This window comes from Manacus vitellinus, unplaced genomic scaffold (genome assembly GCF_001715985.3).
Source record: "Manacus vitellinus isolate BGI_N305 unplaced genomic scaffold, ASM171598v3 scaffold_23_pilon, whole genome shotgun sequence".
NCBI lineage: Eukaryota > Metazoa > Chordata > Aves > Passeriformes > Pipridae > Manacus > Manacus vitellinus.
This window is the reverse complement of record NW_021939718.1, coordinates 10,995,575-11,022,429: the sequence shown is the minus strand read 5'-3', so window position 1 is coordinate 11,022,429 and position 26,855 is coordinate 10,995,575. Positions and strand designations below refer to the sequence as shown.

General features: G+C 38.9%; 1 protein-coding gene across 1 annotated transcript; it reads right to left on the bottom strand.

Moving 5' to 3' along the window:
• On the bottom strand, window positions 1-26,855 carry HAPLN1 (hyaluronan and proteoglycan link protein 1). Its single transcript, XM_008923073.1, has 4 exons — window positions 26,756-26,855; window positions 15,853-16,227; window positions 8,046-8,348; window positions 1-290 (listed from the first exon to the last, which is right to left on the bottom strand). Exons 1-4 carry the CDS (start codon window positions 26,853-26,855, stop codon window positions 1-3), a joined length of 1,068 nt encoding a protein of 355 aa, XP_008921321.1.

Here is a 26,855-nt window from a genome sequence, read left to right as displayed (position 1 = left end):
TCAGTTGTAGGCCCTGAAGCAGTAGACCCCATACAGCTTGTGCTTCTTGTCAGGGAAGCCAACGAAGCGCACGGCAGCCTCACTGGGGCTGCAGCGCTTGCGGGGCCGGGAGATGGGGTAGCGCACACTGCCGTCTGCCAGCCAACCCGCGTCGCACCGGTCGTACCCCAGCAGCTTCCAGGCAGCGAAGATCTGCCCCACCTTGGCGATCTGGGCCCCGTCCTTCAGGCACGCCTGCACCGCCTCATCGTACGTCAGCTTGATCGGGTGGATCAGGTAGTAAAAACGGCCTGGCAGGGGAGAAGAAGGGAAAGAGATAATGCCATGATACAGCATAGGGTTTCTACAATTTTATAACACTAATTAATTATCATATCTAATGGATACATCTAGTCCGAGAATTGTCTGCCCCTAGAACCTCCCTCAGGTCTGCCCCTTCCTTGAATCAAGCTGGAGGTCTCAAGATCCCTTCCTTCTCCACCATCATCCTCTTCAGTCTTCTTTGGATCTTCTCCAAGCTTTCCAGGCTTTCTAGGTTGCTTTAACTACAATGATATCTCATTATGTCCTTCTAGGTACATGTCCGTTCCCAGACAAGTTGTAATCATTAAAATCTTTTTCCTTGAAAAGAATGTTAAACAAAAACTTGAAGAATTTTGAGAATTTGGCACAAAGTTTGAGAAAAGGGGTTTAGAAGCTGTTAACCACTATTTTAAAGTGTTAGAAACTATAATACAACTATATTAAAAACCTATATGCTACAAATCTTAATAATCTTAAGGTATTATTGGAGCTGTTGGCGGTGTGAAGGTTGGGTTTGGTGATCTCAATGAGTCTTAATGAGTTAATGAGTCAACGACTCTAACTAAACCCAGATTCTGATATCTGGGTTTAGAGATGTAACAAGAACTAATATTTTTTTGCAACAGAATGTACCATGGAAAATTATGTATAGCTGAGACAAGTGATTTAAAGAAACCAGCCAAGCAAAGTAAAGAAACAATGAAGAAGGGAACCAAAGCAGCCAAGCAACACTAAGTTGCTCTATAACCAAGGGTATATTGTCTTAAAGAAGATAAATCTGTCTTAGAACTTAAGAGTTAATTTATTCTTAGAACTTAAGAATTGGTCTAAGAACTTAATGTTGGCCCCCAAACTTAGAATTTTGGGGGCTCCAGACAGAAACGGCCACCAGAAACCCTCGATGAAGCCCCTCAAAGACCCTCTACGTGTATATATGCTAATAAGTGTTGGGAAATGTCATGAATATGTAACAGGAATGTGGGGAACAAAAATGAATAATCATGTAAAGCTGACATATCATGAATTTGGCAAAATGATTGCCAGTGCACCCAGTACACCGAAATAAAGAAAGCCTGACTTCTAAAACTCACAAACTAGGTCTTAGAGGTCTCTTTAAGAGCTGATTTTAGGCAACAATTCTATGAGTACAGTGATGTTGATAATGCAATGGTGAGTTTTGAGGAGAAGTGAAGATATTCCACTGAAGAATCATGTCAAACAGTGCTTGATTTTGGACTCTGCTGTTTGGATTCTGCACTGTTAAAAATGTCATGTTTTTTTTATGGTGAGTTGATAAGTACCAGGAGTAAAAAAAAGAAAAAGCAAAAAAACCCAACCTAGGTACAGAAAACAGACCATTTGAAAAAAAAAAAAAAGTAGACTATGTTTATTTCTGCTGATATCAAAGTATGGCATCCCCACCTGTACTTGTGCCCAGTGGTAACTGAACTGTCCATCCCTGGAAGTGTTCAAGGCCAGGTTGGATGGGGCTCTGAGTGACCTGGTCTAGTAGGAACTGGCCCTGCCCATGGTGGAGGATGAGCTTTAAGGTCCCTTCTGACCCAAACCATTCTCTGATTCTCTAATTTTCATCCTCAGAGGTAGAAAAACAGGAAGAAAAATATCAGGGAAGAAGGATGGTGAGATTTGGCAGAGGGACCCTACTCGTCATTTAACTTTATGGTACTAGATGCATTTACTAACATGATGACGATGACAGTGCAGTGAAGCATCTGAGAACCCTGTAGCTTTCAGGGAGAGCTGATCTCCTACACCTGTATTTTACTGTCAGAGAGGCAAATCAGAAATACCCAAAGCAGTGCAGGTCTATGTTATGATCCCAGCAATAGTTTAAAATAGCAAAAAAACTTATGAGTTTTCCTCTTGGCAGCAAGATTCAGCCTTTGGTATCGAGGGTGGGTGGCTGAAGGCAACACATGTCGTTTGCTCTCTGACAGGGTGGTGACCTTGTTTCTGATGAAAAACAAGCACAATTTTTTTTTCTCTAAAAAGGCCAGGGTATTGAACAGCTTCTCAGAAGGAGAGTTTGAGCCTGTGCTAGAGCAAAATCATGGCTGTTGAAAGATTTCATGAGCAGTTCTGCGGTTCTGTTTCTCTTTAAGCACCAAAGGGTACATGCTCACTCTAACACAGCACTGAACTGATAGTGCTGATAAGGAAAATGTGCCTCTGTCTCAAGGTAATGGAAATATATACCAGCAAAAAAAGCTCAAGAAGGAAGTCTCCCCTACTAATCCATAAGCAGCAATAATATTGATTTCATTTATCAAGGCAATAAACATTCACTGTAAGCATTTCATTGATTATATTTGGGGTTATTTATCATCACCGATTTGACGCAAAGTGGATTGCAGAGGAATAGTGAGGTTTTTTGAAGGCATAATAATTTCCACATAAATTCACTACTTTTCCATCTGTTCCTGAAGAGACAAGTTAGATGAAAAAAAGAAGGATTTTATTCATGTGGGGATCTTCTAATTCCAGAGCATACTCTCTACTTCTTAATTAAGAATGTACTCCAGAACAAGATCCTTTTTCTGAATGGTAAAAACCAGGCAAATACACAAAACTCTGCTCAGTTTGAGATTACTTCGTAGTGACAAAAAAAGTGGTGAGTAAGCTAAGAGTTGTGTAAGCTTCAGATTCCTGTAAAAAACACACAGGTTGTTTTTATTTATCTAAATGAAAAAAATTCCGGTCAGATGACAATACAAAGACAATGGAATTAACTTTGTCTAAGGGTTGGAAATTGTATACCAAGACAAGAACACTTTAACAAAAGGTATTTACATTGCAGCTGTGGCAGAGGAGAAATTTTAAAAAAATTTCATTGCTGTCAGAGACAATATCTACAGTATTTCTACAGAAAACTATTAAGAACAGATAATCTATCCCTTTGTAAAACACTTTCTCAACTCCATCTCGGCAAGTTGAGAGCATTTATGAGGTAAAAAAAATATTAAGTGGAAAACTGTTACTGATATACTATTAAGAGGTTTCCCCAAAACAAACAGAATTTCAGACTTCGGGGAAGAGGGATCTGGACTGATAGTATGTAAACTTCACCTAGCTTACTTAGTTCCTCTTCAAACCATATGTCCATGGAATGTAATTTCCTAGGGATTTGCAGCGAGGTCTGGCTTTTGATATATGATGCCAATAATAAAAACTCTAATACTCTGCACCTTTATTAAATAAGAGAAATTTAATAGCAAACCCTACAAGAGTACAATGTGTATCCAGATTACTCCTTTAATAAACTCCATACAGATTTGCAGTTTTTCTCCTGACAACCAGTGACAAGAGCTCCTAACTGTTCAATCTTAGTATCTATTAATTGCTGTGGAAGGAGAGGGAGGAATTAGCTGCCTCTCTCATTAATACCTCATAGTTGGGTCACTCCAACAGAGGATGGGATTGCTTGTTTTTTCTTCTCACAACCAACTCATGGGGCAGAGGCATCCCTCAAACCCCCTAGAATAGCTATTTTAAGCTTTTTGCATGTAGCAGAACAGCTTAAAGAGGAAAACACCAGCAACTGACCTAAATACCCCACACCCTTGTTACTGTGGGATTTTGAGGGATGATCCATCCTTGGAAATTTCTCCAAGCTCAGCTCTAAACTGAGAGATTTATTAGTCAGTTTTTCTTACGAGAATAAGAATCAAGGTTAAGACCTGATAAGTATTTTGATATCCAGTGTTTATCTCAGATAGCTGCTTTTGAATTAAATATGTGGGAATATTATTTAATTAAGTGCTCCAATACCAACTCAGAAGCATCCACTTCTAATGAAGGGTATGTAATTTTATTTTGGGTTTGTTTCTCTTTTTTGGAACAAAGGCTACATGTTCCCAGTGATAAAACACTCTGCAATGGTCAAATGAGAATTATGCAGGTAGGACTTCCCACACCTTTCTCCCATTTAAATGGCAGAGGTGTTTAGCATGAATTACTGTAATAAACAGGTGCTTTTAACATAATCCCTAAAATTTATTCCTTGTATTCTTTGTCAACATGAGATTTTTACTTGGATCTCCTAGAGCTGATGGACGATCAATTATGAACCATGTTTCTGTCTGCAAAGTGTATAACAAAATGCATGTTAATGAGCAGAAAGTGTGATGCAATCTCTACTTGTACCTTATGTATTTTTTCTTTGAAAGTGCTTAATTAGAAAGGAGTTGATAAATATGTTTTCATTTAGCTCATTTAGCACTTTTCAGTGCAAAATAGTCTCATGGTTTTTCCTTCAAAAAACCCAGCTGTTCTCCTTCAGACACACTTTGAAACTAAACAAAGAATAAGCACTCAGCTCTTCCATTATATATTGCTTTTCCTATGCCTTTTAGACTCTCTGGAGAAGACTGTAACAAAAGGATTCATCTGCATTTATTCCCCCAAACTGTACGGAAGGGGAGCACTCCCATTCTTTGGGATAAGGCAAGAAAACAAATTAGGGTTGTCTGCAGCCCTGGCAAAACTTTGGACCATGGCAGGTTGTCAGAAACCTTCAGCTTTTCTAAAGGCAACATGAACTAAAGTGGCTCTCACTGTGAAGGACAGGAGAAGGAGAAACTGGCTGTAAGGGAGCAGAGCTGAGTCCTCAGACACCAAGAAATTCCAATTTGGAATTTGAGAGTTCCAATTTTGGAATTTTCCCAGTTAAGTTAGATACTTCCCATCTGTGTATATTCATTTTCAACAGCCTTTATTAACAAAAGGCGTGTAAAAACAGATGGGGAAACATTGCCATCCAATGCAGGCAGAAAAAAAATAATGTTATTTCACAATATTTTGATGGATTTCATAAACAACATTAGGCTAAATGTTATTCTTTGCATTGTTTGGTGAAACATGTCTCTAAATATTCTTATAAACTGGTAAATTGCTGGTACTACTAGATATAAAGGGTGTGAAACATTTTCCTCATTTTGGGCAGAGAATGAGAAGTCTTCTTTGAAACAACAGAAAAATTTGAGTATAAATCAATTATACAGGCAGAAAAAAAATGTACAAGTATTGAATTTGCCTTAGTTTAAGAAAAGACACTGTAGAGGGTAATATCATAAAATAAAAATATTATTTTATATTATATTGTAAACAAGTTTTGCTCAGACAATTTCGCTGTGCAGACAACAGAAATGCAAGTAGAATTTTTCATTAATGGTGAAATGGTTTTGTGTATCCAGCTCATCACAGAGGGGATCCAACAGCTCCGGAGTGAAAATGCTGAGCCTGAATTTGAATTCATTGCATTGATGACTACAGTTTTGTTTTATTATCTTAATGGCTAAATACAGATTTTATTTTTTACCTTTCTTCTTCAGGTAAAAAACAAGCTTTGCATGCATTTCAGACAAATATTTTTTTAGTTTTACTGCCGAATTATTTAGAATGGAACCCTTCTTTTTTATTTATTTTATTTTAATGATCCCTGAGATCATAAGGTTTTTGGGGGATTTCTTTCCCTAAAAAGAACCCAGTTAACAGAAATCTAAACCTCACTTGACTGTTTTTTTTTTTTTTATAGAAGCTCTCACAATTAACACTTTTTTTGAGGTCACCTTACACTTCCCTAATCCTAGGGACCTTGGGATTTTTCCAGCTCCCTTACATAAAGCTGAAGGCTCCTCTGTTTCATACATTCAGGAGAGTCCAACAGTCACTGTCACTGCTGAGAATGTAGGGTCTTCTGATTAATTCTCATTTTCCTTGGCTGTTCCTGAGCTGTGGGAATCAATATTGGGTATTGCAGAAATAGCTTTTTTTGCCTGTAGCCACTATTTTTGAAAACTGGCAATTCCAACCCAGTGGCAAAATGGGTTATTATAGAGCTTTTCTCTTTACACTGAGAAAGGCAACATAAGCCATTAAACACATGTTTAAGCTATTTGAATTACTGAGCTGAAAATAGGGAGCTGAGGTTTTTCGAAGCGTGGCTGGGTTAACTTTAGGTGCTGAGGTGAGCTTGGGACATGAATAGTGAAGAGCATAGCAGGGATGTGTGAGGACAATGTGATATGGTGAGTTAAGGAAATGGATGCTGAGAAAAGCAGAAGTCCAGATTTTCTGCTGATTTCTTGAGAGTTACATGGCATTGAGTTGTGGGGAACATGCACACACACACACATATATTTACATATAAAGAGATAGAGGGAGAGAAAGAGGGGGAGAGAGAGAGGGAGAGAGCTATCTCACCCTATTGCTGTGTAGTGTTCTGTCTTGCACGTCAGTCTAACAAACTTATCAAGGTTGAAATTCATTTCAGTGTCTTGTCTTTGATTGTCCTCCTATCTTATACCTTATCCTCACCTCATTCCTCTTTCTCCCTCTTTCTCTCTCCTTGTTGTGTCATTGCACAGACAATATTTATGTCAGTACTTCTTTTTCTTTTTTTTCCCCCAGAAATTATACTTCTCTTTCCTTAAGAGGCACTGTCCAGGTGTAAAAGGGTGGTGAGCAGTAGTCACAAGCATTATAAACAGGGCAGCCAGCCTATTTTAATTATTTTTCCCTGATTATTTTATTCCTTAGTTATTTCTATACCACAGGGTTAAATCTGCATATAAGAGATGAATTCATGTAGGATTTCACCTTGGATAAATGAAGGAAGAAAAAACGGAGCAAGTATCTCATGGAATGATGCAGCATGATAAAAACCAGCTAAACTTTTGTTTCAGATCACTTCCAGCCTAATTTAATATTGTTGGCTTCAGGATTTTCTTTTTTTTGAGAGAGAGTGAAGCAGACTTAGCACTAGAGCATATCTTCCGAAAGCAAGGCTTATGTTTATTTTTTGCTATGCTCTAGGACAAAACTGCTTCACTGTGGATAAGAAATCTGTGCATAAACAAAAAAAAAAAAAGCCATGTCCCATGGTCTGGGTGGGCTGCAAGCCAAACATATGCAAATTTGTGTAGGAATTATCCACAAGTAGGATGCTGTAGAGGATTGTAGACTCCTTATGCATGTGTGCTTGCAGCCTTGCTCTCAGTTACAGCAACGCTCTCTAAGTCCTTTCCAGCCACTAGATAAAACCTGAAATGATAGCAAGCTGAGAGCAAACCATTTAATTTCATTTCATACATAAAGTAACATCTACTAACAGCAAAAGAAGCTTGCAGTTGTTAAAATAAGGTTTACAGCAGTCCAACCTCAGAGCAAAAGTGAATGAGGTTTTAGCAACGTCCTAAGATTAAGAACCTAAATTATTAAGGAATAAAACTAGAAATAGGTTTTCTAATAAGGAAGTATTAGTCATATTAGACCTAGTACATGAGCAGGAGCTGCCTGACACTGCAGTACAGATGAAGTGATGGTTAGAATTTTGTTTTGAGGATATATTTAAGCAATATGAGTTGAATTGTAATTGAAATCAACAGGAAAGTTGAATTAATGAACTGCAGGTTTCTTCATCACTTTAACTGAATTAAACTGGGCACTTATCAACATTGAAAGGGTACATATAAATTTTAATGAGGTGAAAGTGGAAATATTAGGCACTCCTACCAGTACAAGTCTTGAGTTGTAAAAACGACCTACGTGAGCACAGGGCAAAGAGGACATTACTCTGCACATGTGTCCCCGTAAATTCAACAGCAATATCTTCCAAGCCCAACATAAACTCTGACAAATCAAATACCACTCTCTGCCAGCAGACTTTCTTGCCTAAGCACAGAAAGAGTCATTTGTGAGATGGGGATGAAGAAAGCTCTTACCGTTGAAGTTGGAAGTGAAGCAGAAAACGTCATATCGGCTTTTTTCCTTGTCCCAGAACCCGTAATTCCTGACCCCAGGCACTGTGTTCTTCCCTCCACAGGGCTCCCGGGGCTTGGTGATGGGGTACTGCACAGATCCATCGCTAAGCCAGCCAGCGTTGCACCAGTCCAGCCCCGACCTCCAAGCGTCATAGAGCTGGTCAAAGGAGGCGATGACAGAGTCCTGCTCCATACATGCCCGCTGAGCCTCATAGAAATTCAGGTTGTACCGCCCCAGCCGTGGGGAGTAAGGGAACACCACACCTGTAGTGGGGGGAAGGAGGGAGCATCACTAGGCACTGAAAGAGGAAATAGGTTTTACAGCCACCAGAAGGAGAAATTAAAGGTTAAACTCCATGATGCGTGTCAGGACTGTAGTGATTGCTAGGGGAAAACACTCTGTCAGCAGCACATCAGCGTTGGGTTTGGGAAGGGAATAGGGATGCTGCCTCACCTAGCTGGCTCAGCTCCCCACAGTCCCATTCCTTTCCCAGTGGGAACTGTTCCAGGTCTGGACACTGCTCCCATCCCCAGCTTTGCTGTCACACAGTAATCTCACCCTCGTGCTCTCACAGCACTTAAAGAGGAGCAAAGCAGGATGGAATTTTGCAACTACATTTCTTTTTTTGTCAGAAAATTCCAGTTTATCCCTTGCAAGATAAAAGTCTAATTTTAAAAAATCAATTAAACCCTAGTCTTGTTCACTTTTTTATCATTATACTTTTAATTTTAATTTTTTTAATGGGATTTGGGGATTTCCTAGTAGTCATTTAAAGACAAAAATAAAAAAGAAATTGTTGAATTATTTCTATAAATTATTTCTTTTTACTCATAGACATTAAAATGAAATGTTTTGATTGACATAAAAGAGTGCTGTGTTCTGTTCTTGGTATGTGCCCTTGTGAATATTTCCTGAGAATTTCAAGACAGTTGTCTTTTGTTTGCTTGTGGACCTGACAAATGCTTCCTTCCATCCTGGAGGACCAGCCACAGGCCATCCCAGAGCCCTTTCTGATGCTCATTATTGCTGAGCCATTTCAGACAGGTATGGCGGAGAGAACTTCTCACAACAGAGGACATCCAAGAGGACATGGGAAATGCTTCAGAATTGCTTTGGAAGTAACATCTAATCACAGACATTGCTCTTATCTGACAGATTTTCTACAGTATATTTTCTACTTGTTTTATAAAAAAGATCTGAAGTTAAACATTACTTCTTGGAAAGATGTTTCAGGAAACACTGAGGAACCACCTCCCCAGGTGGCTTTGATAAAAGAGAAGAGAAAGACTTGAAACAAAGGTTTGGATCAGACACCCTTAATCTTTGACAGGGTTTAGAAACTCAACCCAGATCTAAATTTTACAGTTGGCTTTTAGCCCAGTCTCATAATACACCGAAATAAAATGGTATCAGAGAAGATCCAGCTCAGAATTGCTTATCCTTAAACCTCTATGTAGAACTAAGTGTTGTAGGATGTAGAGGGACTGAAGACAAGGTAACACATGAGCCAAAAACTTTATACTGGTATAAACATTCATCTTTATTTTTACTTTCTCCCTGCTGATGAATCCTCGTGCCTATGATATTTTCCTTGTCCTTGGGGCAGTGACAAGTAGGACAGAGAAATTACACTGTGGTCATACAGAATTTTCACCATGGCATGAAGCCACTCTTCTTTCCAGACGTTCAAACCCATCTCCGTGTCTATTCCACCAATATCTTAAAGTCCACTTTCTTTCTCTTCTCTCCCTCACCCCTCTATTGTCCAAGAAGTGTTATTTTTGATAAAAATCTATGTTATTGCTAAACCTCAGGGACTTGGTCCAAGAAAATAAAGCATGCAAATGTAAACTTGGCAGGGTAATAATAAACAATATTTTGCTCTCCTTCAGCAATTAGCTAAATAGTCTACTTCAGCCTTTTCCTTTTGTAAATCCTTCGTTAAAGGGCGTTTCAGTTATGAGCTGTTCTGAGCTGTAAAGCATGAATGTAATGTAACACAACATGTGTGTCAACTGTAGCTTCATAAACAAGAAGCTGAAGATGTTCCATATTTTTCTGGATCTCTGTTTTTCCTTCATCTCTATAAAAAAATTCATTCACTCTTCCTCAGTGCTAGTAGACAGAAATATCACTGGTTATAATAAAAATTTAGCAAATGTCATAGGAGTCAAAGCTTTAATACTTTATTGGAAATCCAATACTTACTATTTTTCCAGAACTACATTTTCCCAGACAACGAGTTCCTTGTACAGTACATGTGTCTGATTTGCATATACATGTAAAAAAACCACACTAAAATCAGCAGAGGTGGGTAATTTTTAATCAAGATATAAGCTTGCATACTTCTAAAAACTGAGGAAGAATTAATTGAAAGCTATTTAAACAGATTGGATTCCTTAAGGTTTCCCAAACAACTTTTTAAAAGGGGTTAAGCATGTATATAAATGTGTTACAAATCTGGGTTTGACAGTTTGAGATGTGATGTTTTCATAACATAAATATGCACTAAACTGTAATATTAGCTTTGGGTTATATTTGAGTAGACAGCATAGAAGCCCATTTTTTGTTCGAGTTCATCTGCAGTACAAGCCTGCAACTGATTAGCATTAATTTCACCCTACAGCTGGGGGTGGCCATGGGCAATTTTGCAGAGGAAAATTGACTGTGTGTGTATTTTGTGCAGCTTTGTATGATCTTGCCTTTTTTGTTAATTTTTTTCCCTTTCATTCCCCTATGAAACCTAGCTGAAATTCATAGTTAGATCTTACTGTTCGTCTTCCCTTCCTTACACTTTATCAGTGCTGAACTTTTGTTAACTACAGGGCGCCTTGTTCAGTCTTGGATCTTGCAAACCCATCAAGGGATAATCCATCCCACCTGTTCCTGAATGGACAAAAGCTGTTCCACAGCTTGTTTCTGTTCCCTAAAGTACAGACTGAATCTAAACTCCTGACTCCAACCCTTTGTTCTGCCACTAGACAAAACACTCATGCCCAAATGCTAACAAACACAGTTTAAAAAATGGAGGAAGACAAAAACCTCCAGCACCAGAAGGTTAAAATCTGGTTAGTTCGTGGGAAGAGTGAGCTGAGGAGCCTTAACCTGACCTTTGTGATTCCTCTTCCTGCCCCAAGGAAGCAGCTGAGTGACATGTGGAGCCTGAGTGGCGATGGTAATCTAAAGTATGGGCTTCTCTCGCAAACCTATGGTACTTTAGAATGGGTCCTACCTCTAGGGAAACACCTCCTTAACTCCAAAAAGAAACAGGAAGAACCTGAGACACATCAACTCAAAGTAGAATAAATCTGTTAGTGAAAGAGGATGCTTGCTGGAGGCACCTGTGACAAAGCAACTGCAGTTCAGAAAATGAATATTGTAGTGGAAATTAGGATTTCAACCAAATCAGAACATAAAAATTGGATGTGCAGCTTATCCTCCCTGTAGAAATGCCTGTATTTCCATGAATGCCTTACATTCAAGTGCACAAACCTACAACTTTGCTCCAGCTACTGTGGTTTTTGGGTAACATAATTGTGTGTCCTCTGTAAGTCATTTGTATTTCAGTCTTCTATGCAGGTAATCCCTAAAATTTGGTGCAATTACTCAGTTGCTTCAGACACACTGTCAGTGCAAGGACCTTAGAAAGCTCAACTCCTGTAACAATTTATAGGTGTCTATTAAGCCAACACCACAGACAATTAACTGTTTTAAGAGTATTGACATGCAGGATAAAATAACACAAATTTCTGTTGACCCATATGGGGGGGGAGGGGGACAGGTATTTCCACAGCCAGGGTAAAGAAATGGGCTTCCTTGAGTTCTAGCCTGAGCAGAAAAGTAAGTTTTCTTGTTGCCAGTGTAAACAAGGGGTAACAGTAGGGTTTGCTATATACTATACTGTAGGGTACAGTTTTATGCTGGCAGGATCATACACTCGATGGCAAAATTTTTCCATGCTGGATTCCTAAAATTCTGTAAAAACTATTAAGTCCCTCATTTTCAAGGAGACTCTCTCTCCATTTTCTTGCCTGTCAGGGCTGTCAGATGTCTGATTACTCAGCTACAGGGTGGGCTGCCAGCTGTCAGCAGGTATCAATCTCCCTAAAAACGAAACTGAGGGTTGAAATACTGTCCCTGAGGCCCACAGCATCCCATAACCATGCTGTTAGTGAGGTTGCTTATTTCTGAAATATAAAAGCATTGGAACTAGACTCGTCTGGCCTAAGGCATATTATTCCCTTATGTTTCTACAGCCTTTATCAAAATTTGAAGATTGTTGTCTTCCCTTGCTCTTCTTGGGCTAATATTAGCCCTAATTTTTTCAGCATTTTCCTTTTGGGTCATCATTTCCTGATAATTTTTTGAAATTTTATTTCTCCTGCATCTTTCAAGGACCATTTCCCACAGCATGTGCAAACACAGCTGTGTCTGCAAGGACTTGTTACCCTGTCACAGAAGAAATTACTGTCAGTCTGTCATGACTTACTCTTGTCAACCCCCAGCTGGTTTTTGCAAGAGTTTTTGCTCCGTTCTAGGGATCAACAAAGTGTGTCCCATAAAACCAGTTTTTCAACAGAGTAGAACAGCTTATCACCCAGACAATGTTTTTTGTGCATGAATGTAACAGCAACACATAGAAGAAACAAATACAACATACAGTATTAGGCTAAATCTGATTTTTCCTGCTCTTGAGAGCATGGAGTTGGTTTCATATTGGCTTCAGCTTTGAATTCCCCTTTGCTTTAGTGACCTGAAGACCAAATGACTGCTTTAGAAAATGACTGTTTTGACAGTTTGTAAAAATTTGTTTATATGAAGCTTATGGATTTGTTTGAGCTATTTCGAACTACAAAGCCTGGTTTTGAAAGGGATGCCTTTTTTTTTTCCTCCCTCGGATATAAAGGCTAACATACCTCTAAGCAAGATCATAAATGCTGATGGGTTTTGGTTCATGGAGAGCTACACAAAGAGTTAACTTCTATCTAGAATATGCTTTCTACAGAGGTTTTGAAGACTCTATCTAGTGTTGGATGTAAAAAGTAATTATTTTATAGCCTGTATTGCAACCTTAGTGTGTTCAGTCATCACCTCTCTCTGAAGACAGAAACTATTAAAAAATGTTTAATAGAATAAAAATTTGCCTTTAGCAGTTTAGCTTTGTATCACTTTCTTTGTCATCTCTCCCATGGATCTCATGAAGGAATAATACACTCAACCTGTGCCTGAGGAATACACCTGAGAGCCAGTGCTGGAGCTTTCATGTGCCTGGGAAGCCAAACATACCACTGTGATGTAGTGAGATTCATTACAGTGCCAAGCATTCGCAAGAAAGTAAACCAGAAAAGCATTAACATAAAGAAAATTTAGTGTAGGACAGTAAAACATCATCATAAATGAAATGTAATGTAAGCTGAGAATTCTTTCTTTCCTTATGACTCTTGACAGGAATGCCTGCCCTTGGAGATCTTTTAATTTGTGAAGTATTCGACTTTCAGAATATTTAACAGAGAGTGTAAAACTCATGATCCATTTTTTTTATGTGAAGGAGAGGAGTAAGACCATTTCAGAGAGAAAATGGCTTTGGTGAGGAGGTCAATGCAGAGAATGTTCTGCTTTCTGCAGTACTTGACACTTGCAGCTCTTGGGCCCAGCCCAACCCTCCTGCACTTAGATCAGTCCTTGTACTTCAGGCTACAAACAAGATGATAATCGTGACGTGACTGAATTGTTCTTAAAGCTACTGGTTGTGTAAAACTGCAGTGAATTCTAGTTCTGAGCTTTTGCTGGTAGGTAGCACTGCCTCAGTAGTGGGGGGGGAGGAGGAAATTCTGTATTCTGTATTAAATAGCAGTGAAGAAAACATACAACAAAAATGTAACAAACACAGATTGGATCTAATTCCAACATTTTTTCAAAGCTAAATGTACTTAGCTATTATGAACAGTTAATTTAATGACAATCCCAAAAGGCCTTCAAATCTAGTAAGAATAAAGCACCACAACAGGGGGAGAAGAAAAAAGGTCCAGTGAGGTAGAGGTCAACAATCTTCATACTGATACATGAACATGCTTCCACCAAGCTAGTGGGCATTCCTGTATGTAAATGGCATTGTGTTGCTGTCAATTAACATCCTTAAGGCCACCATCTCAGGACATCAGGCTATTGATGCAAATCCTTCCACTGTGAGATTAATCTGATTATTTATAGCAAACATAGAATGTTGGAATGGGCTGATATATATTTTAATTTTTGTTCAAATTTGATAAAATACATTAAATTAATGTATTTGATGCCAGCATTATGTAAAGGTGCAGATGAGTTAAAAAATAAGCACAGTGCCATGCAAACAGAGGGATATATTCCGTCAGCTATATATATATCCATTGTAATATTAGTACATTTTAATACTCACCATTTTATTAGGAAACTGCAGTGTATTATAGACCCAGAATCACTGGATTTAGTTGACATAAGCAGGACTGATACTCCCTGCTCTTATCTCACTTGAAAGGTTAAGTTTTACCATGAGGTTTTGCAAAGGAGATGTTCCTGCCAGTGTAAGAAACATCACTTCATAATGTCAGAAAGGAACAGTCATACGTCTTTCCCATGTCTGACAAAAATCTTTTAAATCTTGTGTTAGCCAGACACTAGTTAAAATACATAAATTTTCCTTTGAGTGTAGATTGGGACATACTTGGCTGAAGAAATATCATTCCCCCTATCCTTATGAATTTCTTATTTCGGAGGTGGGACCCTGACCTTGTATCCAATGGGCTGGTGCTGTATTACAAAACACCACCAGTAAAAAGGGTAGAAAGTCTCCTTTTTTTTTTCACTAGCCTTACTCTGTGCAGTAAAGATTCCTCATTTCTTTCTTACTCTAGAATCAATCAAATATTGCCTTTCAGATTCAGATTTCTTGTGTGTGCACTGGCATTTGTACCAAGCTCTCCTTTCCTTTTCTATAAGGATCCCTCTGGCAAGGTAAGTATAAGTGATGTGTCTTCATGAAACTTGTAGTTTACTCCTGTGTTCAGTGCAGTACTTTGGGGAAAAAAAAGGCGAAACGCATTTATATACATTGAAACATATAACACTTATCTGAATTTCACAAGAAGGAAGGCAAGTTGAATTTTTGGTCCTCTTTGAACCTATTTTCCTAATTTTTCAAATGATTTATGCTCTACTGTTTTCAAGAATATTGCTGAGGGAAATGCCTAGAGACTATACGTAGGAGTTGTCCTGACAGACAATATAGATCTATTTTGCATCAATGCAAGGATGGAAAAAGCCCAAACTGTTGTCTCTGGATAACGGCTTTGCAAGAAAGATTTGTATTTGCTTGATAATTTAAAATGTCCTGAAGTTTTGTAAAATTACCATTAGGGGAAAATTTAATATAATTTTGCCTAGGTAAAAAGATCCAGTGACTTCTACAAAATGACAGGAGCAAATTAAAAACACATAGAGTTCTTCACACTATGTTTGCTCATTCTTTTTTGGCTCCTCTTACAAAAAGTCTCACTAGAACCTGAATATGCTGTAGGCTTGCATAAGTTAGAGCAGTTCTAATGTTCTTCTAATTTATGATTGTTGTCATGGGCTGTCAGGTCAAGATTCCCCAGAGCATAGTGAATTCTGCTCCTCAGCTTGCTGTTATCACTGATAATACAATATCAGCAGAACAAGGAGAAAAAAAAAAAAATCAGGTATTTAACACAGTGTAAATCTGACGTAGGGTATAACTCAGGTGGTACCTACCTTCCAGATTCAGAGTCACCACTGCCGTGTCATCCTCCAGTCCCTCAATCACCTCACACTTGTACCTCCCGTAGTCCTCCAGCATTATGTTTGTGATTACAAGGGAGGCATCATTCTCACTGCTCTCCCTCAGGAACACCCTCCCGTGGTAACTCCCGTAGCTCTTCCTGTGGTGCCCCATGGCCACAAAAACATCCAGTTCCTTGAGGTAATCATAGGTGAGTTTGGTCCACTTGACCCGGATTTTGTGGGCTTCTGAGCCAGCTGTTGATGTGTGTTCATGGTAGAATTTACATGGCAGTGTGATATTGCCACCCCGATGAGAGAAGATTTTGGCTTGTTCTGCTACCACAAGTAGACGGGGTCCATTTTCTGCTGGGATTCAAGGAGAAGAACAAGGGAAAACACACACCCCCCAAGAATTAGTTTTCCTTTTACAAAATGGTTGTGATCAATGCCATAACAATCATCAGCTATGTTATACATTAGGTCTGCAGGGTTATTAGGTCTGGAGTAATTTTCTACCTATGCAGTAGAAGTGTGGGTAAACCAGTTGTAAATAATTATTTACTTAGCTGCAAATATGTCTGTGCCCACCCCACACAGGCTGAGGCCATCCTATACACCCCACAGTCATGAAGATGGAGTTGTGTAAATATATTTACAGAGTTGTATAGCTGATGGATGAATGTCATCATCCATAAAAGGCTCCACACAAACTTTCCATGTTTTCCTGTGGGTTGTTCAAGAGCTGTGTCTCAATGCTGTATATTTTTTTTCATTATTTAATTTTTCTCCATGGACTCAGCTTATTCAGGCAACAGCATATAAACCTCCTCACAGTCTGGGATGCAGTGAATCCCACTCACAAATCAGAAAAACCATCACAGTACCAAACAACACTATTTATATTGATGAAAAGTGTCAGTATAATTCTTAAATAAATATTTTAGACATTTTCTATTTGTATTTTATTCTAACTCTTGAGCATGATTTCCTCTTCTGACCAGAATAAGGAAGTTCAGTTTATCTTCAAATATAAAATCTGATCCTCTGTTGCCCACTTTCTTCATCATCTCAACTTGGTTTTTCCTCATCTGTTTTTTCTGATTTCCTTCCTACTCATCACTATTTTATCTCTGATATTTTGATCTCACTTTTCACTCAAACCTGTATTTAACTGTCTGGCTCTGGCTCTTCTCCTCACCCCAGACTTCCCGCTTTCCTTCTCCCTACTAGGTCACTACAGCAGATGTTGCTCTGTGAAACTATTACACTTATGACAGTCAGCTGGAGCAGGTGCTCGCTTACAATCCTGAGTCTCTGGGGTTTTTACAGGGAAAACTCCGGGAAATGCAGATTTCATGTGGCAGTCAGCAGAAGTGTCCAAAAGTGAGAACTTTTGGTAACTCTTGCCTTTCAACTCATGCAAAGTTTGCAAAACTGATTCAGCAAGCTCAGTGATTCTGTTGGTGTTGCTGCCCTCGACCACTGAGACAGTGACTGAAACCAGCAATGAATCATCAGCTCACTGGGGAAACAGTCTGCGTTAACAGGTTGTGAAGAAAGACTTTGCAATCCTCCATGTGCCTTCAGCAAGTAACTATAACTGCTTAGAAATGTGATTCCTGGCTCTGACGTTCAGTCTGGCTCTCTTTAAATTCAGGAAAAAACGTTTGGGATAAGCTCCCAGAAGCAGAGGCCGCTGAGAGGATGATCCTATGAAGGCCAGCAGCAATTTTCTGCTAGTGTGTCCACAGCTGCAGGGGGTAAAGGGAGATGTTCAGATCTGTAGCTCATAAGTATCTCCAGACAATCCCAGGCTTCTGAGCCTTGTTGACAGGTCTGCAGCTGAATAATATATTCACCTAAGTTGCAGCCTCAGATGGATTTCACTCCTTGTCCACACTAACTACACCAAGTAGCAGAGGGGACACCAGGGTAACGCAGTATTTTATGGTTATACAAACACATTCAGGAGTGATAATTGCAAAGACAATCTTTCTGTGTCCAAATGTGCACCTGCTTAAGGAAAAGCGGGTATGCCAAAGGTATAGCTCTTTGTCAGGAGGTGCTGTGTCAGGAGCATTTCTATTGCCGGTGTGGGACAAGGCCCCAGCTTCCTCAAGAATGAACAAGCTGGAGCACTGAAAGGTGTTTTACCAGGATGAGTGCCCTTCCTGCCTAGTGAAAAATCATTGCTGCAGAGCAGATCCCCTGCAGCCACATATAACTGGTGTTCTTTCCCACTGGCTTTCTTCCCAGAGGCTTAGGACTGCTCCAATAACCCATCTTCCCCCTTTCAGAGGAAAGCATTCAAGGAGAGAGGTGAGGCAAGGCACCATGGAAAGTGTTACCAACAGTTTCCACAGGAGGAGGAGAAGGAGGAAAGTGAAGACAGCCAGCACAGTTTTTCTGTGAATTTTCCTGTTTCCCTGGGGACAAAGACATTCCACAGACTCCTGTACACCTTGGGAGGAGAAATGTTATGCTTTGGGGTGCTTATTACCGAGAAATCTGAATAAGAGCTCAACTATGTCGGGTCTTTCATACTGGAATGGTCAAGTTAATACATATTAGCAGGAGGGAGAGTCTGACTCAGGCTGCTAATGCTCTGTCTTTCTAACAACAGCTCTCCTCTGCCAGCAAGGCATGGAGATCTGCCTAGAGCACTGTCATCTCTGATTCCATTGTCAGCATCCTAACGGGGTGGTGTTTCCCAGCTCTTCTGGCCCTTTGCAGCAGCTATTACCTGATGACAACCTGAGAAAGGAGAGGAAAACCCGGCTTTTCTCATTGCAGATCATCTCTCAAGTCCCTGGAGACTCCAAGGGAGATGCAACACTTGAAATATGCCTGCGCCCTCGAGTGTTCTAAAAGCCAGTTCTTTTTTACACAAAATGAGATGATGTGCCCTTCTGGCAGAAAATTATATTGCTGCTGCTCCCAGATGTAGGAGGTGAGGAAGAATCTCTGGCTTTTAGGCAAAGAAAATATCAGACTGGGGAATGATGCATAGCTTCTGTTTGGGCTAGAGGATATGCAAACAGCAGGGATTCAGGATTAAAAATGAGATGACTGGGGTTTGGCAAGAGGCCAAGAGGTCTTTATTGTGCAGTAGCCAGTCAGAAGCAGGGCCAAATTGACATAACTGCACATTTTTGGGGGTGTGGCAAAAAGAATGGTCTCAGTCTTCCTGGAGTTGATGAATTAAAAAAAACAAAACATCGAATCACAACAAACCAAAGACAGAGCAAACCAGAACCTCTTAATTTACAATATGTTTAGCACTCTGGATGCAGCTCTCTAGCTTACTGCTGTGAAAGTCAGCTCAAATGAGTAATGACTCCTACTTCCTGGGATCCTTAACACAATGAGAACTGATTTGTTGTGATCTGGTCATGGAAGATGGAGTTAACACTTTTTTGAAGGGTTGTCAGAGTAGTTCCCTGACTGATTTCCTCATGGTGTTTCTGACAAGTCTCTGCCTCCTGAATAAAATTATCTTTGCTTCTAAATGGCAGGAATATCTAAACAAAGACAACAAGAAGGAAAGGCATGGGACACGTGAGTGTTGTCACAGAGTCTAGCATGTCACTTGAGGAAGATAACAGTTCTTTTTCCCTAGAAGTAGCATCAGAGAATTTATAAGGTGAATGTCCAAACAACTGTAAGCTCTGAAAACCCCAAATTAAAGAGGTTTTGACCTCTTTAACAGGAGTTGTCTGCAACGGGATGGTTTTGGATCCTTGCTGGAGACAAGGCAGATCACTGGCTTGGCCACTTCAGAGCCTCAGAGGGTGGACAAACGGTCCTATGAAACTTCCAGCTGCTCCTTCTCTTGGGAACCAGAGGTGGCAACAGCCTGGTGACTGGCTCTGGTTTCAGCTCCAAGGGCAGAAGCAGGATGAGAAAGGTTTCCCAGGTCGGGCTTTCACCCTTCCAGGTATATTTTGCATTGTAAGACAGGCAATAACTAAGCTGTTAAAACAGGATTAGGCACCACTGGTGACTAATTTGCTGTATTTTTTCCACTCCTGCTTCCCTACTATGGATTCTGACAGGCTGTGGCCTTTAGTTAATTCTTGTGGTGCAATTAGATGGATGATGAAGGCAGCATAATGCAGATACAGCCAAGCCAGCTAAAAGAGAGCTTGTCCAAGCTGTAGAAGATGTCCAGCTGTGCAGAATAACACGCAACTCTGGGAGCTGCTTTCCCAGGGAAAAACTGTGTCCCACAGATGAAAAGTTACTTAAAAACTTCCTTTGCTATAACTCAGTGGTGCCAAATCAAACAGGTATATACTGCAGGTGAAAGGGTATCTTACAGCCTTAAGTATGAGGCACTGCAGCAGCAAACTGTCCACCCATTCTATCCTCTCCCTTTCTATTTCCTTGGCTTATTGGTTTAGTTCCAAATTTTAGTGCTGGACACATTTTAAGATATTTTTTTTTTGTCTTTTCAGTAGTGACTTTTGGGTTGCACCAGGTTTTTTTATTATTGTTTGAGCGGGTTGGTTTTGGTTTGGTTTTGGGTTTTTCTTTGCCGTGCAGTTTTCTTCCCTTTCCCTTTTTAATTTTTCCCTCTTAACTGGCTTCTGTACTCAAGAAGGATAGTGAGCCAGGTTTGTAAGGCCAAGAACACAGTGTGGGGCAGAGGGAATGGGTCACACCACAACCCTTGGCAAATAGCCTTATCCACTTTATCCACCAGTAATGTCCACAAGCTTATGCTGACCTGGCTACAAAACTTGATTATTCCCACATTTTAATGGAACAACTTAAAAAGTGGTGGTAGAGAACAAGATATGCATTTTTACAGGGGGAAAAAAATCATAAGGTCACATCATAGATGTGTTTTGTCAGATAATGTATTGCCTAAAGGTTCCCACTGTTAGCAAGCCCTTAGGCTGATAATATTGTTCGTCATTCTACTTTAAATAAACACAGAGTTGTTTCTTGCTTTCCTGTGGTGTTACCAGGGTCTTGAGCATAACTCTCATGCTAAAATATCCTCACTCTTCCCATAGCACTGGCATCCTGTGATCCTAACATGCTTACATAACAGCCATAAATAATTTATGTGATAACAATAATTCCCACTTGCTATAATACCTAAAGAAAGCGCATTATTGATATTGTTGTATATGGATCTATTATTCAGAGAATCCTGAGGGAAGAACATGAGGAAGAATTACACACACACTTTTTTCCACATACTTCTCGCACATTTTTTCTATCTGTGTTTTAACTAACTAACTTTTTACTGTTGTTTTTTGGGAAAAAAAAATGTAAGAACTTTTGTATATCATCTGTAAAACTAGTCAAAGTTGTTCTTTTTTGGCTCAAGGATTAATGTCATTTTGATTGTGCCATGAGAAACAAAAAAAACCTAGGCTCCAAATTCCATATTCTTACCTCTAGTCTGACAGGACAGAATACTCCCTACACATTCCTTTTAAGTTTAATTGGTAAGAGAGATATTAGATAAATCTTAGTTAAAAACTTCAGTTTCCAAATAATAGTACAGCTAAAAATACCTGTTTTATAAGTGGTGGAGAAGAAATCTGTCTTTATAACAAAGACATTACAAGATTGAGATAAAACATTTTTTAGCAGATTCCACCTACTCAATTTGAGTAACAAGTTGGGGGGAACTGTTAAAGAGGCCATATTAACTCAATTTTATGTTTCTGGGAGACCTAAGAGCACATAAACCCATCAGGGAAATAACAAACTTCAGCTCCTCTAAATTATTACCTCTAATAAAATTTAAGTATGTTTTGCTTTGGTATAGATAAATTTCATGAAGATCAGGGCTCATAGAGCAGAACAGAACAGAAATCATGATAATGTCTCTGCACAGGAGTAAATCTTCAGGGGTGGCATTAAGACTGACAAAACCAAAATATTAAGCATAAACACTGAGGAGGTTTTCCAGTTCTTTAATTAACTTTAAATTATATATATATATATATATTTATATATAAAATATGGAATTAGACTGATGAAACAAGTAAAGGCAAATTAATAATTTAAATTTATGCTTCATGTAAATAGTTTTGCTGCTGTAATAATATTTTACAACCCAAATATCCTGACACCTATTGCTTAAGGTCTGATCCTGAACATGCAATCCTGAATGCCTTTAATAAAAGTGCTATGAAAATAGGAGGTGAGGCTGCTCTTTGCTGTCATTTCTATCACCTGCTGGTGCAACAGACCACAATCTGTAGAGCAAAACATGATAGGTGGATGTCAAAGGAGCAGCTCAGTTACAAGAAGAGAAAGCACAATGGATCATGGCGTTACCTAAACTGTCCTGAATGACAACAAAACTATGAAGAAATTTTAAGTGGAAAAGATAAAGGCAAGAAAATGGAAAGAAGTGACAGACAAAATCATTGAAAAAAGGAAAAATGCAGAAATCTGGGCCAAAGGAAGGAAGCCTAAAGGAAAGTGGAAAAGCATAAAACTTGGGAAGACAAGAATTAGTGTAGAGGTCATTTTAATAGTGCATTTAATCTCTTACCATGGTTTTTTTTTTTGGCTAGTCTAGAAAGTCTGTGAAGCTTCTTTCTCTCTGTTGGTGCTGGCCTGTTTTGTATAAAGGGAAGTGGGCTCATTATAATGCAGAATAAGTTGATCAATTATTTTTCCTTTTTTATTCATTAATTAATTTACCTTTTTGTTTGTGTGTGTGTGTGTGTTTTCGGATTGTTTGTTTCAATAGGGTGGTATTAGAAAGTTTTCCATCCATTCCACGTGGGCACATTTTTTTGGTGTATGCAGAGGTCTTGATAGGCAAAGGGATGCATTCTTCTATCTCAAAGGTAAAGAAATGCTGCATAATACAAATGTCTCATATCCAGAGAAAAGCTAAAATTTTAAATATTGATCCTTCTCAAACCAAACTTTGTGTTCTCATCGCCGCCCTTTCTTCTTGTATTTCTAAAACCTGAAAAAACTGGAGTAATTTCTAGGCTCTGCCTCGCCTCAGGTAATTAACTTAGCAATTAGTGCAATGTCTTGGTCAACTTTGCTTATGTTGCAGAGCAGCTACACACAGAAGGAATGCTCTTATCTGTGAAGGGTATTCTGCCTCTTTGTGTAATTGGTCAGCAAGTGGCACCACGAATAGTTTAGGGAGATACAGAAAGTGAGCACTGGGAAGAGTTGTCCTCTCTCAAGGGTCACAGAGTCCTTCAAAAATTTTGTCTTCAAAAGAAAATATGAGTCTCTGATCGCACTGATATGCTTAGAGCAGTGTTTTCTTGTTGTGGGCATTTAAGTAGCTAGGGGATACTTTAATCCCATTTTTTCATTCACCGAACGATTTCTTCATTTATAATTATGACTTTTTCTAAAGAGTGGAACTGGTATCCCCCTAAGGCACACAGAGTTTTTCTGGGGTGAGGAGGACAACACATCTTCTTTAAATTCAGTACTCTCACTTTTTTATCTAAAAAAAGTGAAACTAGAATGATTTTTTTATGCAGACAAACTACCAGAAGAAGGGGATATGGTCAGGCAGCCTGGGATAACAGAGCAGCTTGACCAAAACTGTGAAATCCACCACTGGCTTCAGCAAGGAAAATAAAGTCACAGGTGAGATAAAATGCACCTTAAGATATTTTTATAAACTTTGTTCTCAGTATTGGAATAAAACCAAAGAAGAAGAAGATAGAAACAAAGCAATTGGGCCAGAGGAAATGAGCTGAAAGGAATATTGTGAAAAGTTGGGAGGTAAAACAATACAGTCTATGAAATAGTTCATTCTGACTCACAAATGCTAAGTTTGAGAGAGATGGGAGGAGTTTTTAACAGTAATGGAGGGACAGCAAATTGGGGTAAGTAGACCTGGTGGTAGAGGTATGACCTCATCTGTCACTTTAAGACAGTACCATATATTTCTACATGGCAGTAAAATAACAAATACATGTAAGAAAAGTAATTCAACTATTAACAATCTGATTAGTCTGACCTTAACAGCATACAGGGCCTTAGAACAATCTTTGAAGGGAAATTGTTGAAGAACAGATACAAAGTACTAGAAAGAGGGATAAAATGCAGTAGATACTTACCAAGGGGTGTCAGACTAGTTTGATATCAGCTATATACTAAAAATAAATGTATAAGTCCAAGGAAATGTGATATATCAATTGCCTGCAGCTCAGGGTGATAATGGACAATACATGAAAAAGGCCAGTGGACTGTCTCCTGTATAATATCTGAGTCTTTAATATTTCCAGTAATTTTACCTTAAAAAATAACCGTGACTATTGAATTAATTAAATTTTCACATAGCATATTAAACAACACTGAAGGGAAGGGAGTGGATATTTAGAAAGTCTGAAGAAAGAAGGGTGAAAAAAGTATGATAACATTTAACACGAAATGTATAGTCTAGATTTTTAAGTCCCAGTATGAAGACTTGTTGATATAAAGCTTCTACTTGTTAGTTGCAAGTGACAGTGAGGGACATTGACTGCTAAATACTGTCTATCACAAGAGATTACTAACCAGCATTGCAGTGCAGGTGGGAAGAATGCAAATTTGATCCAAGGTCTGAAGAACAATGCATTGTTATCCAGAAAACAAAAATACTAAAGGCAGCCAAAGATTTTATTTGGAATAAAATCCGGGCTGGGTGCACCCAAGGAATATGAATTTGAATAAGAACCAGTGTAGAGATGAACTGCTAACATTTTCAGGTTACAATATCAAATTATAATTGTAATCTGGAGGTTATACCCTTAGAGAAGAATTTGAAAAAGTATACTCAAATGATAGCTGTGAGGATATGGTATTATTAATATTTTAAAGTGAACATCAAAGAAGACAAAGTGTTATTTGAAGCTAAAGAACAACAGTAGGGGAAGCATAAGGCCATACAATAAAAGTGGAGAATTAGGAGAGTATTTTTCATACCAGAAAAGCCGGGTGCAGTCAGGAGATCTGAATCAACCTTTTTTATGAAATTAAACTTAGCCTGTAGGAGTTTACATGAGGTAAAGAATGGGGAATGTAAGAGAGTTTCCTTCACTGCCTCCAGAAATCTCTTTCATTTCTATGTAGGAATTAACTACACAACATTCACCCACACCTTTTGTAATTCCAAGGTATTCCCAGGCATGCAATCCAGGAGGAGACTAGCTACACATCTCTTGGATTTCAGATGAGGAGAGGGATGCCAGACTTGTTAATGTGATAAAAAATACCTTTTGTATGAAGCTACAACACATATGTTCCACAGTGTTCCCTGATCTCCAGCCCATTTCCAGGTGTAGAATATTGTGTTTATGCAGCTTTGGGGAGGGAGGAATCCCAACCCTGATGGAATTCCACAATGCAGAGAGGAATAATAAAAATTACATGTGAAAATGGCAAGTCCCAAGCAGCTTTTTTCTCTCTGATTTGTGGTCTGTGTATTTCAGAGCCTGAACTCGATGATGTACAAAGCTTATGGTAGAGCCCAAATTTAAGGCTTTACCCAGCTTTCCTTGTAAGAAGAAACTCCTGAGGTACAGGTGAGTTTCCACGGACTGGGAGAAAGGTCCATCTTGAAACTTCTGTCAGTTTTGAACTATTTGGCACTTGCACTGCACACATGCTGAAGAGTTGCTGATGAGCGAATGTATGACTTGTGAATTACACTGAACTGCTGACTAGTCCACTAAGTTAACCCTCCAAAAGAGATAAAGTTCAGAGAAGAGAAGCTGCATTATACAAAGGAAAGGCAAAATGTATGTTTATTAGAGATTGATGTCTAATTTGAAATTTGCCCTGGGGATCAAATGTTCATCATCTCACAACAGTTGTATGTCTTCATTTTGATCTAACACATTCATTTGACCTTCATCCTGAGAGTTTACTCAGAGGGAAGGCAGCTCCTTTTTATTCCTTGTTTGACCTTGACAATCCCAGCGCTTATTTTAATAAGTGCAGGGTAGCTTTAGCTTCTATGACTCTCCTGTGAACTTTTAAATGCTCAGCCTTCCCCAGTAACCTGCTTGACCTTGGTAATTCATATTTCCACAAACACTCAAATAACAAAATTTGCCAGCTGTTGAGAGAAAGAATCAAATTTTGAAGAGAGAGGGAGTGGGGGGAACAATAATTCTGTGCTTCTTAATTTTGCAGAATTTATTTAAACCAGCCCTGAGAAACACAGGAGTGAAAGCAGGAAAATCCTGTTCATTCTGCGTGTCCTAACAGCATAAACCCCCTATTTTTTCTTATAGAGGATGACCCTCAGTGACTGAAGCTGGGACTTTAAAAAACAGCTGCATTTTGCTGCAGACTCAAATCCTGCCACAGCTATAAGCTCTGGGATTCAAACATGAACCAAACAGGATTGTGCAGGAGGCCAGGATAATATTTAGTATGAATTAAAGGTATGAGGAAAGGCACATTTCTATTGGGGTAAGTTACTTTTTTTTTCTGGTTTAAATTGTAAAAATATGATCTCAAATGTGCTGAGCCTTTTAAAATAATACATAGCAATAAATTTCTGTACTGTGAAGAACTATGTATGGCAGATCTCTTAAAATCAAATCTACTTCACAATAAACTTAAGTATTTCAACCCACTGCAGTTGCTTGTTACTTTAGGATGCATGCTTTTTGCCTTTGTCTTAAATCATGCTGTACTTTACTCACTAATATTTGCAAGGTTTTGACTAAGTGCTATTAAACAGTGCAATTTTCATTTTTTTTACTTTCCTTAGGAGTAAAAATAATGCAACAGTGACAGAAAAGAAAAGGTTTGGTCATCAGCAATAATAATACTTAAAAAACAGTGTGGCAGCATAAAAAAATAATAAATTATGAATCATTAAGCATATTATTCTGTCTCCCTCAACAACATGAAGATACTGGTATTTTCTCATGTGTTTCCTTACCTTGAATGTGAACAACTCGTTCATGCTCCAGACTGGACTTGTCAGGATGAGGTTCAGCCCAGCAGACAGAAATCAGCACCAGAAAAAGTAGATTCTTCAT